We start from the raw sequence: 17,299 nt of genomic DNA on the forward strand, positions 1-17,299 counted from the left end.
ATGTCGTCTGCAATCGACGGCACTCGCAATAGCTACGCCGCAGCACTCGTGTCCAGCATCTTGTATGGTGAGTCGTTCGCACAGGTGACCAACCGACGTTCACCCCGCCGTCTAGGCTTTTATCTTCTCCTGGCCATCCAGTGCATATATGGCCTCCTCACAAAGCACGGCAGTACAAGCGGCCGGAATGTCGCTCTCGGCTATGCCGTCCTCCTCTTCATAGTCCAGACAGTCTACTACGCCGCAGGCTGTAGATGGAGTGCTATCGAATTTGTTGATGCCTCCATCGACCCCGCTGTCTTTGCCAGTGAACTGTCGGGAAATCTATCACTCCTCAAGGATACCATGTATGTCATCAATATCTGGGTCGCGGACAGCTTCCTCGTGAGCGTGACCTTCGTCCATTCCGTCAATCGTACATAATTGGCTGATGCCCGTGTTCAGCTATACAGGGTCTACATCATTTGGAGCCTCCATTACGTGTCCCTCCTGCCGTTCGCTCTGTACCTCGCATCTCTGGGTGAGTTTCTGTCGATGTCAAACATCGTCGTGCCATTGACGTCGCATCGGCGCAGCTACGGGCATCGGCCTCCTTGTCGAGACCGGCAAGCCGGGTGCGGTGTTTGGCCAAGCATCCATCATCAACTTCGGCACTCCATTCTGGTCGCTGTCTGTTGCAACCAACGTGTGCGCGACGGTGCTCATCGTCTCCCGCCTGCTGTACCACCATGGCGCCCTCCGCCGCTCAACGACACGCAACCCAGCCCTGAGCGGGACGTCACCCGCCGTAATCATGTTTGTCGAGTCTGCGGCGCTGTACGCCGTGTGCGGCATCATCTACATCCCGCTCTTTGCCGTCGACACCCCGGTCCAGTATCCGTTCTCAGCACTGCTGGGCGGCGTGGTCGTACGTCTCATACCGTCTATTTGGGTTGGTAGGCAGCGCTGATGGTGCAGCTGTCAGAGCATCGCGCCCACACTAATCATGGCGCGGGTGGCCAAGGGCACGGCGCTGACGAAGGAGTGGAGCGACATTCCGCTGGTCGACATGCCGCCTGTGGCGCAGCCTGCCCCGTCGCAGTCGACGGAAACGATCCCGGTGAGTGGGTCGAATATGGAACCTAACCGTGTGCTGATGCAGCTTGTGTAGAAATACAAAATTGCCTGATATGAGGTGGATGCAGCGAGCAATGACTTGTGGACGCAGGATGACGCCTCATGGATTGTGACGACTACCACATGACTCTGTATCTTCACGGCACTGACAAATATCATGATGCGTGCTTTCTGTAGAGCCGCCCCGTCTCTGAGTTCCAGTAGAATTGTGTAGTTATTGTTGGAGATTACAGTGGATACTTACGGTAGTAGATCACATGACCGCGTACGGTACTTACGACTCGTTTGCTGGCTACGAGCCGGGTCAAACACGATCTATGCTATCGTCTTGAGTCTCTATCTCTGCCAGAAATCCAACAGTTCACATATTGGCGCGTTGAAAGGCCCTCGTATATACGACTGCGCTTGGCTACCCCTATCACACTTATCCGAGACGGCGCGACTATCTAAGGCATCTCCGCCCAATTAAACGTGTATACCAAAACGCGGCAAACAATCTCGACAAAACTGCAGGGCACCTGTGATTTATGCGCTCCGCTCAATGCACCCTATTGACTCATACTGATCCAACCTGAACCCAGTTTGAGCTAGCGAATTTGCGGATGCAGCTGGCGAGGAACGCGTCTGCCATGAGTCTCGTGCGCTCTCACAACGGTCAATGCGCCACGTACTCATCGTTGTTACCCCCTCAATGGAGTAGTGGATGTGACATACTTTCTGTGGGCAAACCCACTGGAAGAACATTCGCGAACGGGAGCGACAGAAGAACGGCCGAGAGGTGCTTTCGACTCCGGGAGAAAAACGAAGGGTGTCGATGTACACTTTGTCGGCGAGCCTGCCTTTCTCAGGGAGCATCCATATCTCGACGTCGCCATCCTGTACGGCATCAGGGGGCGATGGCGGCCGCTCAACGTTCTTTACGCTCATAGTGCAATTCTCGAGTCCGTAGTCCGGCACATAGAATGTGGCGTGCGCGGATATCTGGGCGGTATAGCTTAGAATTGGCGCAGTCCTGAAGCCACATATTCAGCGCACCTTCCCTCCAAATGCGATAGACGTCTTGTCGTCCGGGGCGTGCACCGGTGTCATCTGCTGCACGTCGTCGTCGTGGAACGTCGCAAAGGACTGTGGAAACGTTGTGCGGCTGCGACACCCTCTTGCGGGATCGCGCTGGAGGGACTCCAGGCCCATGTACACGCTCGGCGTCTTGACCGGGCTCGAGAACGTGTGGTAGGCGTGGGCCGCGGAGAGGAGCGAGACATTCACAACGGATGCTAGGACGGATATGCATGATGCGAAGAGGAAGAACGTCCAGCCCCAGTGCTGCTGGCGTGCGGCCGCAGTTTCGACACCGGAGAGCGGATACTCAGAGAGGGAACCCGCTCTCTCGGGGCTGTCGTCCCCCTGCAGCGCAATGTAGGTGTGTTCCCGGGAGCGTACCATGGACGTCTGCGCGCTCGTGAGGCGTGTGTTCAACAACTATCAATGAGTACAAAACGCCGTGCGGATGTCACCGCCGTACAATCTGTTCCCCGGCGGCAAGCATAGGTTATCTGGAGGATATATATGGATAAAGAAAGGTGCGCTGATAAAACGTACATGGCGACACACTGGGCACATGTTCAGGAAATGGACATCATGCCAGGTGGGCACCGCCAGTCCTGTGGCGGGTCACGCATGCGGAAGCGCTTGGCCCTACCATGGTCTGCATCTCCAGATCGCATCGAGCGGTACCGGTCTGTGGCGCTTAGGTGAGGCAATTATGTATGCGGTCCGTGCATAGCAACGGGTGCTTCACCTGATATTTCGAACGATGGGGGTGTCGCTCGGAAATGCAATCCGATATGCAAGATCCGGCTCGTGTCTGTGTACTTCGCTTCCCTGCGACCGACCGAATAAGCCATGCGGATAGTGAGACTATCAGACCAATACCGATGAGGGCCGTCCTTTTGATGATCTATAGGTTATCAGTTCACTTACTGGGAACCGAACACCCGGTGCGATGTCTGGAAGTCATTAGGTGAATGCCTGAATGGGACTCTGACTCCTGGTACTAGGAGAACTGCAGCATTCTGCTTCATCGCGTCCGCGAGCTAGTCGTCCCTGATGCAGATATCCCGTCTCAGCGACCGTCACTGGACTTATGCTGCTGTGACCCTCCTGGCAATAGTGTCCTTCCTGAACTTGCACTATATCGTTAGCAGATGGAGTCTTAGTGTCACACAGGATACGAACCGCTATTGTATGTATGCAAGCACTGCATGCCATTCACAAGGCTAACGTCCTTCTCGTTCTTTCTGCACTTATGCAGCCTATGTGGAGTTTGACTTTCCTCAGTCATTAATGCCATTGTCGGAGCATCCGTACAACGCAAGGCTGACCATCGAGGATACCGTACACTATCAGTACAACGACACCGAGGAATGGCAGTCCATATTTCCTCCGGGAGGTGGATTTGTCCGTCTGGGACCCGAGCATCGTATGTTCGGCATCTCGATGTTCCACCAGTTGCATTGTCTGGACAAGATGCGCCGTGCTATATTGAAGGAGCCGCCTACCGCTTGGGAAAAGTCGCACACGCAGCACTGCCTGAATTATGTTCGGCAGATGATACTGTGCGCGTCTAATTTGCGTCTTGAGGATGTGAAGGAATCACCAAGGGGAATCAAAGCTGATGGGCTGGGATTGGAGCATGAATGCAGGGATTGGAGTCTGCCGTATGTCATGGCCACAGAAAACCATCGTGATTGGCCGGAATGGTTGTATGGACAATAGGCCTGTATGAACAAAGCGAGTTCAGGACTCGCGTATAGCTATTACATCGCCTTGTTCTTCGGTGATCTGTCGGCGGAAGGTTGGCGGAGGCTGTCTAACCCAAATCGCCAATGGGCCCGAAGCGTGCGGGCATAATGGAGATGCCACCAGAAACAAACATATATCAACAGCCATCCACAGGAATAACAGTGACATATCTAGGGCGATATTACTGCTCGTTAGCTTCCTGTGCCTTCCTCCAGCAGGCAAGGAACACTCATCAAGCGTACTCTTCCAAGTAGAACCGCCACAGTGGCGGCTTGGATCTTCTAGCGCACGTATGGATTGTTACGGCACTTGACACGACGGACCCCTGTCACCCGTTCGTAACTGGGCGATCTTCGAGCGGCTATCTAGTAAGTATACATTCAGTTACGACGGCTGTCAGATGTGAGCACATCCGATTGCTCCTACTTGGTAATGTATGTACGTTGCTCTGGAAACTGTGGGTCTTTACTATCCGCGCGGTCTGATACGTCTAGAACGCGCATGATAGCAACAATAAGACGTCAATCTAATTCCCGTCAATAATTCACGAACAAGCCGGACATGGGTTCACGGGAGCTGCCAGCACCAGGAATTTCAAAATACTACATCCAGATTCAAATGTTGCGTATTCAAGCTTGTTGTTTTGGTATTTCCAGGCGGCTGATGGCAACGCGCGCATGTTCAGCCATTTGGGCGATATACGCCACTCGATAAAGTGATGTGACGTGCATCGCGGGCGGCACTCATAAGCCTTAAAGTGTGTGTTCAGTAAAGCGCCAAGTGTCCGTGCCCTTCTCGCCGAGAGTTTAAGATGTCCTCTGCTCTCACCATTTCACGTATGAGCTTTGGCGCAGCCAATGTCGGCTGTGTGATGTACGGTATGGGATATACTTGCGTCTACTGTGAGCCTTCTCGATTCAACCCCATCCCCGCAGGATTGTATGTGCTTCTCGCAAGCATCTGTTTGTACTTCCTCCTCGGACCGGGTAGGAAGTCGGGGCGCCCACATATCGTCATGATCGTTTATACGGTTACGATGTTCGTGACCACCACCATCTACTTTGTTGCAGCAGCAGCGTGGAGTGAAATAGAATTCGTGGAGACGCCGCTTCGCTCAGGTGTCTTCGCTGTGCAGCTCTCAGATCGTTTAGCGGTCTTGAAGGACACTACATCTGTAGTTAACATTTGGCTGGCCGATAGCTTAATAGTATGGCCCACTCCGCTTTATGGTAGTGCCTCAGAACATTGATGAGCATTGCTCTAGCTGTATCGTGTTTACGTCATATGGGGAAGCAGCCTGTGGATTGGCAGTAGTCTTGTCGTCTTCTATCTCAGTGACATAGGTGCGTCTGCCGTTGGTGAGCTGGTAATTAAACACTGACCTGTATAATTTAGCCACTGGTATCGGCTTGCTTGTCTATGCAGCACGTTCGGGCACACAATTCGGTGAACACAGGGTCGAGTCATTTGGAACTGCATTCTGGTCGATTTCTGTTAGCTTGAATGTCCTGGCTACCACCTTGATCGCCGGCCGCCTGCTTTACCACCGCCGCACAATCCGCATGGTTTCACCGGAGCGCAATGACTACTACATCTCCGTCATCTCCATCGTAGCTGAGTCCGCAGCAGTGTACTCCATTAGCGGGCTTATCTACATCCCGCTCTTCGCACGGAATCTGCCCCTGCAGTATCCATTCGCCGCTTTATTCTGTGCCGCGTCTGTACGTCGCCTGCTGGAAACATGATTTCTATACAAAGCTGACGCGACTCACAGACCATTGCACCAAACCTGATCATTCTGCGCATGGCACTGGGAGTTGCTGTCACAAATCAGACTCTCAAGACCTACAGCTCGTATACTGCAACCGCGGGTTCTACCCCGAGTAAACGATGCCTGCAAGCACGAATCGCAACAACGACGGAGTCCCACCGTGATACGGCTACCATGGCATCTGGCGTCATCAACACCCCAGCTGAAGGCTACTATACCACATTGGGTAAGGCCAACCCCCAGGAGGGAGAGATATATGCATTGGTGCGTGGAGCGTCGTGCTTATAGCATCGTAGCGCAGCTCATACTGCATCTAGCGTACCTTCAAGGACGCAGACACGGTGTCCTCAGTATAGGACAACTCCTACTCCTTGCGTAACGATCTTCGGGTATCCTCATTTCTGCTTACGAGGAATTATGCTCTACATCAACGTTGTATTGTATTCTGGTATTATTTCGAATATAACGTGCTCAGCATACTACAATGTCAGTCATATTGCTGAAGACCTCCCTCGCAAAAAGTATACTTAGGCGGCATGGGGCATAGCGGCGCTCGGCATCTCGGCAGTGACATGCCCTCTGCAGCGCGCGGCACAAGCGGGCGGCTATCCAGCGGTTACAGTTTGTCTGAATGAGCCACGGTCTATTTCTTCCAATTGTCATTACTCACTACATCGAAAGGCCTGAAGGTATCGCCGGTCCAGAGCACACCAACTCTTCCTCGGGTTATAGCTCCCGGACGAGCGAGTGCGGAGACTAATTGGCTATGCCTGCGCGACGATGTCGCAACCCCCCATCACTCACGCACCAGTCGATGGCGACCCATGAACCTGGCCCGTCTATTTCCATGCACAACGTTGCGTTCGTCCATCGCCGACAAGGAGTTAGGCTCGCTCTGCTGAAGGAATACCTGTCGCACCTGGATAACCACTCGGACTGTCCGGGATATCAGCTTGAGCGCATGCTGCTCGTCACACGTTGAGATCTGCCCGGTCTGTACGAAAAGTAGGAGGGGGTGGTTTCTAGTGGATGGGTGAAATCGCAGGTCTTGCACGGGTCACAGTCATGGTTCGAGATGCGGAAGGTGCGTACGCTCCACCATCACAGTCAGAGCAACCCACCTCCGTGCTCACCAACATCTGGGAGCAGCTACAACGGGCGTTGACATCGAGAGACCACCTACGGGCGGTGCTGCCCTCAACAATCCCCGTCGCCGACGATGGACAGGGCGATCAGCGACACCAAGCCGACCTGCCGTGTCACCGGGACGGACGTGGCAGCATTATTCTCAAGACTGGCCCAGGCTCCTTCGTAGAGCGCGAGAGCGCGCCGCTTGACCCACCAGGGGTTTTTGCAACGTCTGTAAGTCTGCTCGCGCCTCTTCCACAACCATCGGCGACGATGAACTGGTGGCTGGTAACTCCGAATGCGATGGCGTTTGAGAACATTGCTTTCACACGGCCCGTGGCCCTGCAAGATAACGTAGTTGGGAGCTCATATTCTAGTGTGCTATGCTAACGCTCCTGATTTGTGCTGCAGCGACAGACAAGACCCTGAAGCTGCTGATCAGGCGGAGTGCGACCTTCGACCATTAAGATGGTGTGAGGCGGGCGGGAGCGAGTTCTGGTTGGTCGCGAGTCCGAGTCGTGTGGGATATCGAAAATAATGGATATTGCTTGCGAAGCGACACTGCTACGCGTTTGACTGTTTGGATATCGTCAGATATACATGCTCACTGCGATGTAAGATGTCTGGATGTAGGAGGGCGTGATCGATATGCAGCTCTGTGGAGGTAACGCATTACATGGCAAGTGTCGTCATCTAGCGTTCTCTTGGTTTGGTGATTTCCGCACCACGGAGCCCTGGCGCAACCAGACACTGTCCTGTCGATGCCATCACTTACGTTGCTAACGCTTTCTTGGATTCTTGACTGTATTGACACTGGACAGGAGCCTCTTATACCGCTCGTAGCATACGCTCGCGTACCAAGTCAATCACGAGGCAGCACAGCGTTCTTATGAAACTACGTGGCAGGACGCGGATTTAAATAAAAAAAGGACCAGTTTTATATCCGCTTGAGGATGCGGATGCTGCTCATTGCTAGGGCGATATGTTGGACATGTGCAGTGCACCGAACACGTGAGTGTATGCTCCAATATTGCGTCCTTTACCCCTTCCTCCGTGGATTGAAGCGAGGTTTCCGGTTCCAGTACAACGCCGTCCCCGTGGAGGTCATGTGTGACTGGCAGATTGTGGCCGATCTCTCATTCACTGTTGCCTGAATGTTCGCTGATCTGGTTTCTGAGTCCTTGTTACCTAGCTAACACATAGGACGCACTATATTCAGCTCGGCACAGTGTACTCTAGAAATATCCCATGTCAATCCGGCAAAGAATATAGGTATGTCTGCTACGGCGCATGGTAGCGAATCGACAGCACTTCGATTGAACAAAGCGCATTGTCTCTATGGGGATTGTAACAGATACCTGTGGGTCGCGAAGATTCGTATTGTCGCCAGATGTCTTCTTTCGATCTCCATGCTTCAGCCGGTATGAAATTTGCATTCACTTCAGGGCGTCCTCACTCTTCGAGATAACAGGTTATTTGGAGACCGGTGTTCTCCATGCAGATCTGTTGTCCTGTTTGCGCGGGACAACACCTACCACTTGCCTTACTGGGCTTGTTGTCAAGTGTCATTCACCGCCCAGCGAGGCGCCCGTAAATCACAGAAGCAAACCTTATGCAAGAGCATGGGAATGCAGACAGATCCAGCCGCCTGCCTTGTATTTCGTGTCCACTGCTCTCACAGCATCCTTGTGCAGTACTGCGCATATGTCGTGGCTTATCTTACGGGCCCTGCCCGCTTTCTGTCATCACAAGTAACCCCGCCCACCTCTACTCCTCTGACCGCTCCTTGCGTGGGCCATGTCTACAGCCTCCGCGGAGACCTTTCCCAGCCGCCCTGCAAGCTCTGCAGTCTGGGAACGCGCGCTTGAACGGCACCGAGAGGACACGGCCATCGACATCACCTCCGACGCTATAGCGCCCGAGCTCGGGTCTATCTGCAATCATGATACGCTGCTACTCTTCGCCAAAGAACGTCGCGGCGCATGCAACATGGACACGCATTGGGATACGCGCACATCGGACACCCTCCGACCCATTTTGGTAGACCTCGAACTACTCCTTGGCATCGTGACAGGCACTGCACCTTCGGTGAGAGAGCCAAGTTCTATTGAGCGAGAGGGCCGATCTCACTCAAGTATCGGGTTCAGAAGCTTTCCGCCGAAGTGTGCTATCGTGCGATCGGGGCATTGTTCCGGGTATATCTCGTTCTCATCTTGGTATCCTCATGAGGCGTACTCTGACATGTGCGCAGGTAGCCAAAAAAGACATCGCCTATAAGGCCATCATATCTGTGATCGAGCAGGTATCGCATGTACCCGACGAGCTGTGCTCGACATCGTCGACGACGGGCGTGGAAGAGTGTTGCGTTCAGTATGCTGCAACAATCGTCGTTCTGATGGGGGTTTGTCACAAGGTCATCGATTGGAAAATAAACAGTGAGAAGCTAGGTTCTGCATGGCCTGCAGCACGATACTGACCTGCAGCTAGCCCTCGCGCGGAAGGACATACTGATGAAGGACGATTCTGTACGAATGCTACTAGAGGAGCTCAGGTTGCAGGTCGATGATTTACGATGGAAAATTGGTCAGATACTTCTGCATGAATGCTATTTGTTTCACTCAATGCGACAATATAGGGCCGTTCGAAGTCCAATGTCAGCGTGCTTGGAGCGAGATTCAGGATGCTGCAAAACAAGCACATCTCGATCTGCACAATCTCGATGCCATTGACACCATCAGCGACCTCATCCTGCGACTGAATGCCTACTGGCGTCAGACCGAGGTACGGTCAAAGGATCAAACGCGACTGCTGGCAGCTGCGCGGTCAATGCTGGACCCCCACATGGTGTCACTCCGCGAAATGGACAAACACGTTCACGTGGTGCGTCGCCGAGCGTGCGGTAGCCTCATCGGAGTCGACACGATTGATCGACCATCATTCAGGATCCGGAATTGTGGCAACGGCTTCTGGGCTCCGCGGTATTGCTCGTTGAGGCTAGTGTGACTTTCAAAAAGCAGGATTAATGGCAGCTGATGTCACTGGTGCAGACTGCAAGAGGACGCAACAGGATGTACGGCATCATTGTGGATGTGTTTTCACGTCTCACCACCATACTCCAACGTGTATCGTCACACTCTCCCACTGAAGAGGTCATCAGCGCAAGCGTCCTGAGCTGTCGTATTTTGCTCGAGATGACGAAAGTCATACTACTATCTGTGGGTGTCATCAAAGGACGGAAAGTATGGTTCAGCATCAAGCTGTGGACAGGGATAGAGAAATCTGTCTTACTGAGTCGCGAGCCCCTACGGTCCGCTATCTACAAAATCGATGGCCTTGTTGCACGGTTGTTGGACAGCATGTCCCCCTCTGGTTAGTGTCATGACTGTATCGATGCTTATGTTCTCGCACTCATTCCTGCCTGGCAGCAATGGAGTCCATTAGCATGCAGCTGTGGAAGGACGCGATCACGATGTATACAGCTACCACAGGAAAAGACATCAGATCGGTAGAGATGCTGCAGGCGATTGACAGCGTGGATGGCCTACGGTCTATGTTGGACACTGAGACGCATAGTTTTACGCATGAGAAAGAGAGGTACGGCGCGATCCACAAGGTGCTCGATCCCATCAGCAAGTGCATTACCCAGATTCTCGACGTTGTTTCCGATGCCGTAGAATCGGTACGTCCGTGTCCATCGACCGACACGTATGCATTCATAACTCCGAAATAGCATCTCAGTCACAGCAAGGTCATCTTCGGTGCCATCGGACTGCTGTTCAAGGTATTGTTTTATCTACCCAATATGCAAGTTGATGCTATATCCTTCCCACGTAGGCAGCAAGGGTGGTTGGCGCTACATACAACACGGTTCTGAAGCTTCTCACCACGCTATCAGATTTTCTCGGACGTCTCGAGCTGTATGCAAAGCAGGAGTGTTCAGCCGCATTGAAGATGATCCTGACGCAGATACTGTGCCAGTTGCTGGGGCTCGAGACAAAGGTCATTGCGGTCGGTCGCATATGTAAGTCATGCATCAAAGTACATATGCAAGACGCATGCTCCATTAATGATCCTCATAGCTGCTTTCGGGAAAGCGATCGTTGGACTGCACGACACGGAGGTGCACGATGCGCTTGCCAAGCTGGACCAGCTCATCGATAGCGAAGGCCGCCTAGTGGAAGCGACCACCCTGCGTATTGTCAGTGACACCGGGGAAGCCCTTCGAGTCGTAGATATTAAGGTCACGGAGGTCCTACAAGGCGTCGGACGGGTTCAAACGGGCGTACAAGAAGTATTTACAAGTGTAGGGCAGGTTCAAGAGCATGTCATGGTGGTACGATCAATCTTGGAACGTAAGTCGTTCTATCTCCGCATCGCTCCTCTCTCAGAAGCTAACCTCATGTTTCCAGAACAACATAATACAGTGGCCGCGAAAGAGGCAAAATTATGTGGTGTGGACATCACGTAGGTTGCTCCTTTGTATAACAGGAACGTGCTTACCCTCCCATTTCTGGCAGACCTGCTCCTCTACCGACAAAGCAGGCTATATGCATTGGTCGAGACGAGAACATCGATGCATTCAAGGCGTTGCTGCTACAACGGAGCCATGTTCTGATATTGGGAACGGGTGGTGTCGGCAAGACGACAATCGCGCTCGAGTTACTCCATCACCCGGAAGTCGCTTCCGCATTCTCGACTCGCTATTTCGTCTCGTGCGATGCTGTTCTAGGTCTGGAAGCATTTCGCCTCAGAGTGGCCGATTCACTGGGTGTTTCGCCGGAGATGCGAGGCCAACAGCTGCTTTCAGGCATCCTCCGAACGCTGCGTGCTCGCCCATCTGTGCTTTGCATAGACAACTTCGAGACCATCTGGGAGCCACCCCAGTCTCGCAAGGACGTCGAGGAGGATTTAGCGCAGCTAGCAGGCGTGGATGATGTCGTACTGATCGTCACCATGCGTGGAGTAGAGCGCCCAGGAGGGATCGCATGGGCACCCACGACGTCCCTTCGACCGCTGTCTGTAGACGACGGGCTGACGGTGTTTGCCAAAGTCAGTGGCGCCCCTGTTGACGAATACGGCGAAGAGCTAGTTCGTGCCACCGACGGCCTCCCTCTGGCCATCAGCATCCTCGCGCATCTCACACAGCCTGAAATGGAGACGACCGAGTCCTTGTGGAAACGTTGGAAGAAGGCAGGACCGGCGGTCGCCTCCCGAGATGACGGAGCTAACGAGAGACAGTTCAACCTGGGAACATCCATCGACCTCTCCCTGAGTAGTCCACGGATGCTCAGTGATCCATCGGCACTCACTGTACTTGCTATCATCAAGGAGCTGCCGGATGGTTTACCTCAATCACCTTACCTCCTTGACGAGTTTCAAAAGTTCCTCCCCGCGGACGTCAATCTTCAGCGATCTCTGCAAACGCTCAACCGGGTCGCCTTAGTGCACATTGACAAGCGCTCAGGCGAGAATGGCAGGTACCTGCTGCTCGCCCCGACGCGAGAGTATTGCGTGCGGTTGTCCACCCTCCGTCTCCCGGACGATACCACACACGCCTATCGTACCTTCTATGCAGCTCTGATAACCAGTTTTCGGTACGGAGAAACCGACGCCAGGGCTCACGCAATCGTGCGTCCCGAGTTGCTGAACGTCAGCAGCATCCTTACGGAGTGGCTGAAGGTGTCGCATCCTGATGCCGGCGTAATCTGTGCGGTCCTTTCTCATGCTGATTGGTCACAATATATCGGATTGCCCACAAGCACGCTACTGCGGCAGGTCATGAAACATCCAATAGATGACAAGGAGCTCTTGGCGAAATGCCATCAATGTTTGGGCGATGTTCTATACTACACCAACGAGCTCCAAGAAGCAGAGCAGAATTGGGACATGGCCCTTATTGGTCACGTCACTGCTGGCAAGTTGGCCGAGGCTGCTCATGTTCATCACAGCTTGGGACAGCTCTATACGCGCACAGATCGGCTAGACAAGGCGGAAGATGAATTGACATCCGCCTTGCGGCTGCACCAGGAGGTACAAGATTCTCTCTGGGAAGCTCACGACTATCAAGCTCTCGCAAGCGTCTACCGGCGCAGAAGTCAACTAGACAAGGCGGAAGACGCGCTGATGTCTGCCCTGCGGCTGCACAAGGAGGTGGAGGATTCGAACAGTGAAGCTAACGACCGCCAAGAGCTGGGGGAGCTCTATATCCGCACAGGTCGACCAGACAAGGCGGAAGATGAATTGACATCTGCCCTGCGGCTGCACAAGGGGGTGCATAGTTCTCTCGGCGAAGCTAATGACCTTCGAGCTCTTGGAGAAGTTTACCAACGCACCGGTCGACTGTACGAGGCGGAAGCCGCGTTAACATCTGCGCTGCGGCTGCACAGGGAGGTGCAGAGCTCTCTCAGCGAAGCTCACGATTATCACAGGCTGGGCACGCTCTACTTGCGCACAGGCCGACTATCCAAGGCAGAAGCTGCGCTGAGGTCCGCCCTACGGCTCCACAAGGGGGCGCAGGACTCCCTTGGCGAAGCCTACGACTATCATGCTCTTGGGGAACTCCACCGGCACGCAGGTCAGCTAGACAAGGCGGAAGACGCGCTGATGTCTGCCCTGCGGCTGCACAAAGAGGTGCAGGATCCTCTCGGTGAAGCTAACGATCATGGAGATCTGGGCACGCTCTACATGCACGCAGGTCGACTAGACAAGGCAGAAGCCGCTCTGATGTCCGCGCTGCGGCTACACAAGGAGGTCCAAAGCGCTCTCGGTGAGGCCCACGACCATCGAGCTCTCGGGGCACTCTACCATAGCACAGGTCGATCAGTGGAGGCAGAGGCCGAGTTCAACGCTTCCCTACGGTTGCATAGGGAGGTGCAGAGCACTGTCGGTGTAGCCGACGACCATCATGCTCTTGGAGAACTCTACCGGCACACAGGTCGACCAGATAAGGCAGAAGTCTCGTTGACGCTTGCTCTGCGGCTGCACAAGGAGGTGCAGGATCCTCTCGGCGAGGCTCATGATCATCAGCAGCTGGGGGATCTTTATCTATGCACAGATCGATTAGACAAGTCGGAAGATGAATTGACATCCGCCCTGCGGTTGCACAAGGAGGTGCAGGATCCTCTCGGCGAGGCCAACGACTATCAACGTCTGGGAGTGCTCTATTCACGCACAGGACGTCCCGTGGATGCTATGACCTCCCTCCAGGATGCTTTGCATCTGTTCGAACAGATCGGGAACAACCTTGGCAGGGCCCATGTCCTTCAGTTGCTCGGAGAGTTATACCTGCATAGCAATCAGTTCCAGGAAGCTGAGGCCGCATTCTCTCAAGTGTTCGGTCTTCACGAAGAGATCCAAGACTATATAGATGCGCAGAACGATTTAAAATATCTTGTCAAACTCTATTTCAGTCTCGGTCGAGAGGATGACGCAGCAGGAGCACTTCAGAAGCTCATCGAATGTCTACGTCGCACGCAGCGCTCCCACGACTTTGCGGACGATCTTCAGACATTCGGCTCCGTCTACATTAGAATGGGTCGACTGGACGAGGCGGAGGCACCGCTGAGAGAGGCACTGCAGCTGCACCAGGGTCTTGAAGGTGTAGACGAGAAGATCGCGCGTGACCGCGCACTGCTGGATTGTTTGCGTTCAATGCGCGAACGCCAGCCGTGTTGACACGAAGCACAGTAAGCACTTTGGTGTGACAACGGAGTATATGCCATGCTGTATGCTGATGTCCTGTTTCCGCAGAAAACATCGCTTCTTGAACTCTCGGCTCGATCCTGTGCGTGACTCCCGCGGAGTCTCATTTGTGGGCGACCAAGCGCGTCCCAACGCCTTGCACATGCGCGTGTGCATGACGCCGAGTTATCGCGTCGGGACCGGCGCGATATTGACGCGCCCCTGTCGTACCTGTACTTGTGACCCTCATGCCTTATTTCTTTGAAACTTCTCCCGAGATAGCATTACTTACCTCGCGTAGCAACCAGTTATATACCCGACGTCTGGTAACACGGACTTCAGTTGTTGTTCGCACTCCCACTGAAGTCCGACTCTTACCTCGTTAGATCTCTCGCTCGTCTCGTTAAGATCATTTGTCAGACATCGTTTCGTAATCATCATCATCATGTTCTTGCATATTTTCCTATATGACTAAGTGCTGCGTTATCCTGTTGAAATGCCACCTTTCGACGGCATCGGCAACGCACAGCAATGCTAGTGTGTCCATAAAGGTGTGCAATAGTCCGCGATTCTGCGCATGCGAAGGATGTGTATTTTATATCATAATAACGGTTTGTATATTGCGAAAGAGCAGCTTTACACCATACCCCAAGCTGCTGCACCTCGAACATCGAAGTAGAGGGCCAGGAAAGCTTCCTCTCAGCGTGCTGTGCATATGTCATGCAATGGCTGAGCTAATACGTGGGTTCTACGGAGGAATTTCGAGTAGAAAAAGGGCCGTGACACACTGATCCTTCCGTCAGCCAGACAGTATTCGAGTGCCACTTGGACGAGAAAGACAGTATGTCAAGGCTAGTAGCCTAATGATATTGGAAGCGGGAAAGAACTGTGTGTTTCATGTGCAAGACATGGCCGCCCATAGTTGTTGAGACCACGTCGCGGGCAAAACATGGGCAAATATCCGAAAAAGGCGACAGCCATTCGTGTTGAGTGAACTGTGAAATACCTTTATTTGAATGTAAGGTAGACGAAGCGGAGAACTCTTGACATATAGGAAAGGGAGTAAAGGGTTTCCAGATCTCATGGTCTAGCGGTCTGCCGACACAGCGGTGACTGCAGGTCGGCCCACTAGAGAACCCGCATGTGCATGATCAAAGACCTCTTGAAGCACAATGGACCCAATAAGGTGAGGCCTTGTGAATCGATGACGATCGGTGAGAGAACAAGGCCAATAATGGGAGTGCCTTGTGTTTGCATAGTCAGAACAATGGAGAAAACACTCAGCCAATTGCCAAAGTCGTCTCCCATGATAGCCACCATCAAGTCTCAAGGGACGACTTCGATCAAGAGAAGCTCACCCTGCGCTCGTTAGCACCAACCCCGGCGTCAATGCCTAGCCATAAAGTAAGCGGGGGCTAGAGCCTCGTTCAGCCTCTGCTGTCACCTCTCTCCACTATTTGTTCTGCTTTCCCAGCACGATGTCCTCTATACTCGACCTTTCCGATATCATCGATCAATCCCAGCTTGCACCAGAGACTGATCCTTTTCCAAAAGTTCACAGGAGCGAGTTCGAGACGCCGAGGATGGGACATTTCTGGGCAGCATGGAGGACTTATAGTGAACACGTAAAGATCGTGAGCGATCGCGATCACAGTCGTGAGGTGCGGACGTTCGTCCCCTAGTGGAGAATTTCGCTGAGCCTATAGTTCACTCGCTCAGGCTGCTACTGTTGGTCCCTTCACAGCATGGCCAGAACCCTCTGGAGTATTCCTGAGTGGCGTGCTCCCGCCTACAGGAACCTCTTCTACTTCTCAGAGCATATCACAAGGGCAGGGATTTGACATGTCCCTACCAGATGGCACAACCCACGACATGTCCCCGCCGCTCGATGTCAACGAAGATTCCACGAGCGACCAGGCCGAGACACATTTTACATCGATCAACGGCATCGCGGACACCACGAATACTGTTGCATCGCCTGGAGGCGCTGGGACACAACTCGTGTCCAGTGCTGTCGCCTCTGGTCTACACACAGTAGAACAGATGACAACAAACAACAAACATGTAAACTGCATTCCCAGCGCCTTCGTCGAAGGCAACACGGACCCGCAGAATGTTATTGACCAAGAGCCTGTTCCGGCTGACAGCGCTGACGGTCATGTACTCGCCGAAACTGGACTTGGCTCGTCCTCAGGATCGCAGTCCGTTCAATCTTGTTCTAGCGCACAAGTGCGGGATCAGGTCATACAGACGACGGAGCCTCAGGTCCTAGCGACAGGCCCAAGTGCAGGAAACATTGTGAGGCGCAGCAATCGGAATCGGGAGCGCGCCGAGGCCACACCCTCCACGACCCCTATCCACTCCGAGCAGCCGCTAAAACGTGCGCGCATCGGGAACACACCCACACCCACGGGCAACGGCAAAACAGCGGCAATGGTAGCCTCCAAGCCCAAACCCATCGCGATGGCAGACGGACGCTTCGCTTGCCCGCACTGCCCAGCAAAGAAATTTGAGCGCTACCATGACTGTCGCCGACACATAGACATGAGCAAGCGATGTCTGGGATGGAACGGGATCCTCTATCCCTGTCGTCGCTGCGGAAAGAAGTATACGAGGCCCGACGCGGCGAAACGGCACATGGACGACAAGCCGAATTGTGGGCAGAAGGGTGGGAGGAAGAAGGGCGGTAAGAAGGAGAATAGGCCCAGAGACGACTGAAGGCGCACCTGTAGGAGAGCGTCATATGGATACGGCTCGAGAGCGTCGCTGCTCATCAGCCTTCGTCCTTCCAGCCTCTTCTTT

General features: G+C 53.6%; 7 protein-coding genes across 7 annotated transcripts; 6 read left to right on the plus strand and 1 right to left on the minus strand.

Annotated features, from left to right (window-relative positions):
* Positions 1-1,168, plus strand: POSPLADRAFT_1056650 (hypothetical protein; the record flags this gene model as incomplete). The annotated part of the gene is made up of 6 exons (XM_024480814.1): positions 1-67; positions 116-384; positions 445-520; positions 576-907; positions 965-1,099; positions 1,151-1,168. 6 exons carry the CDS (start codon positions 1-3, stop codon positions 1,166-1,168), a joined length of 897 nt encoding a protein of 298 aa, XP_024338852.1.
* Positions 1,169-1,664: 496 nt separating this feature from the next.
* Positions 1,665-3,197, minus strand: POSPLADRAFT_1046520 (hypothetical protein; the record flags this gene model as incomplete). Its single annotated transcript, XM_024479054.1, has 7 exons — positions 1,665-1,687; positions 1,788-2,097; positions 2,152-2,520; positions 2,557-2,595; positions 2,716-2,777; positions 2,989-3,062; positions 3,097-3,197. 7 exons carry the CDS (start codon positions 3,195-3,197, stop codon positions 1,665-1,667), a joined length of 978 nt encoding a protein of 325 aa, XP_024338853.1.
* Positions 3,198-3,441: 244 nt separating this feature from the next.
* Positions 3,442-3,891, plus strand: POSPLADRAFT_1142543 (hypothetical protein; the record flags this gene model as incomplete). The annotated part of the gene is made up of 1 exon (XM_024485446.1): positions 3,442-3,891. A coding segment is annotated over one exon (450 nt), but the record flags the coding sequence as incomplete, so codon positions are not given.
* Positions 3,892-4,954: 1,063 nt separating this feature from the next.
* Positions 4,955-6,045, plus strand: POSPLADRAFT_1056652 (hypothetical protein; the record flags this gene model as incomplete). The annotated part of the gene is made up of 5 exons (XM_024480815.1): positions 4,955-5,125; positions 5,183-5,261; positions 5,314-5,639; positions 5,693-5,953; positions 6,007-6,045. 5 exons carry the CDS (start codon positions 4,955-4,957, stop codon positions 6,043-6,045), a joined length of 876 nt encoding a protein of 291 aa, XP_024338855.1.
* Positions 6,046-6,485: 440 nt separating this feature from the next.
* Positions 6,486-6,665, plus strand: POSPLADRAFT_1079961 (hypothetical protein; the record flags this gene model as incomplete). Its single annotated transcript, XM_024482984.1, has 1 exon — positions 6,486-6,665. A coding segment is annotated over one exon (180 nt), but the record flags the coding sequence as incomplete, so codon positions are not given.
* A 218-nt stretch (positions 6,666-6,883) lies between these two features.
* Positions 6,884-7,159, plus strand: POSPLADRAFT_1110872 (hypothetical protein; the record flags this gene model as incomplete). Its single annotated transcript, XM_024483368.1, has 1 exon — positions 6,884-7,159. A coding segment is annotated over one exon (276 nt), but the record flags the coding sequence as incomplete, so codon positions are not given.
* Positions 7,160-8,614: 1,455 nt separating this feature from the next.
* On the plus strand, positions 8,615-17,215 carry POSPLADRAFT_1142490 (hypothetical protein; the record flags this gene model as incomplete). The annotated part of the gene is made up of 14 exons (XM_024485433.1): positions 8,615-8,905; positions 9,069-9,218; positions 9,301-9,400; positions 9,453-9,697; positions 9,865-10,108; positions 10,243-10,496; positions 10,548-10,598; positions 10,652-10,838; positions 10,897-11,169; positions 11,227-11,281; positions 11,335-14,456; positions 14,974-15,034; positions 15,301-15,342; positions 16,408-17,215. The coding sequence occupies 14 exons, from the start codon at positions 8,615-8,617 to the stop codon at positions 17,213-17,215; spliced, it is 5,883 nt and encodes a 1,960-aa protein (XP_024338858.1).
* Positions 17,216-17,299: the final 84 nt, after the last annotated feature.

The sequence above is a fragment of the Postia placenta genome (assembly GCF_002117355.1).
Source record: "Postia placenta MAD-698-R-SB12 unplaced genomic scaffold POSPLAscaffold_7, whole genome shotgun sequence".
Classification (NCBI taxonomy): Eukaryota; Fungi; Basidiomycota; class Agaricomycetes; order Polyporales; family Adustoporiaceae; genus Rhodonia; species Rhodonia placenta.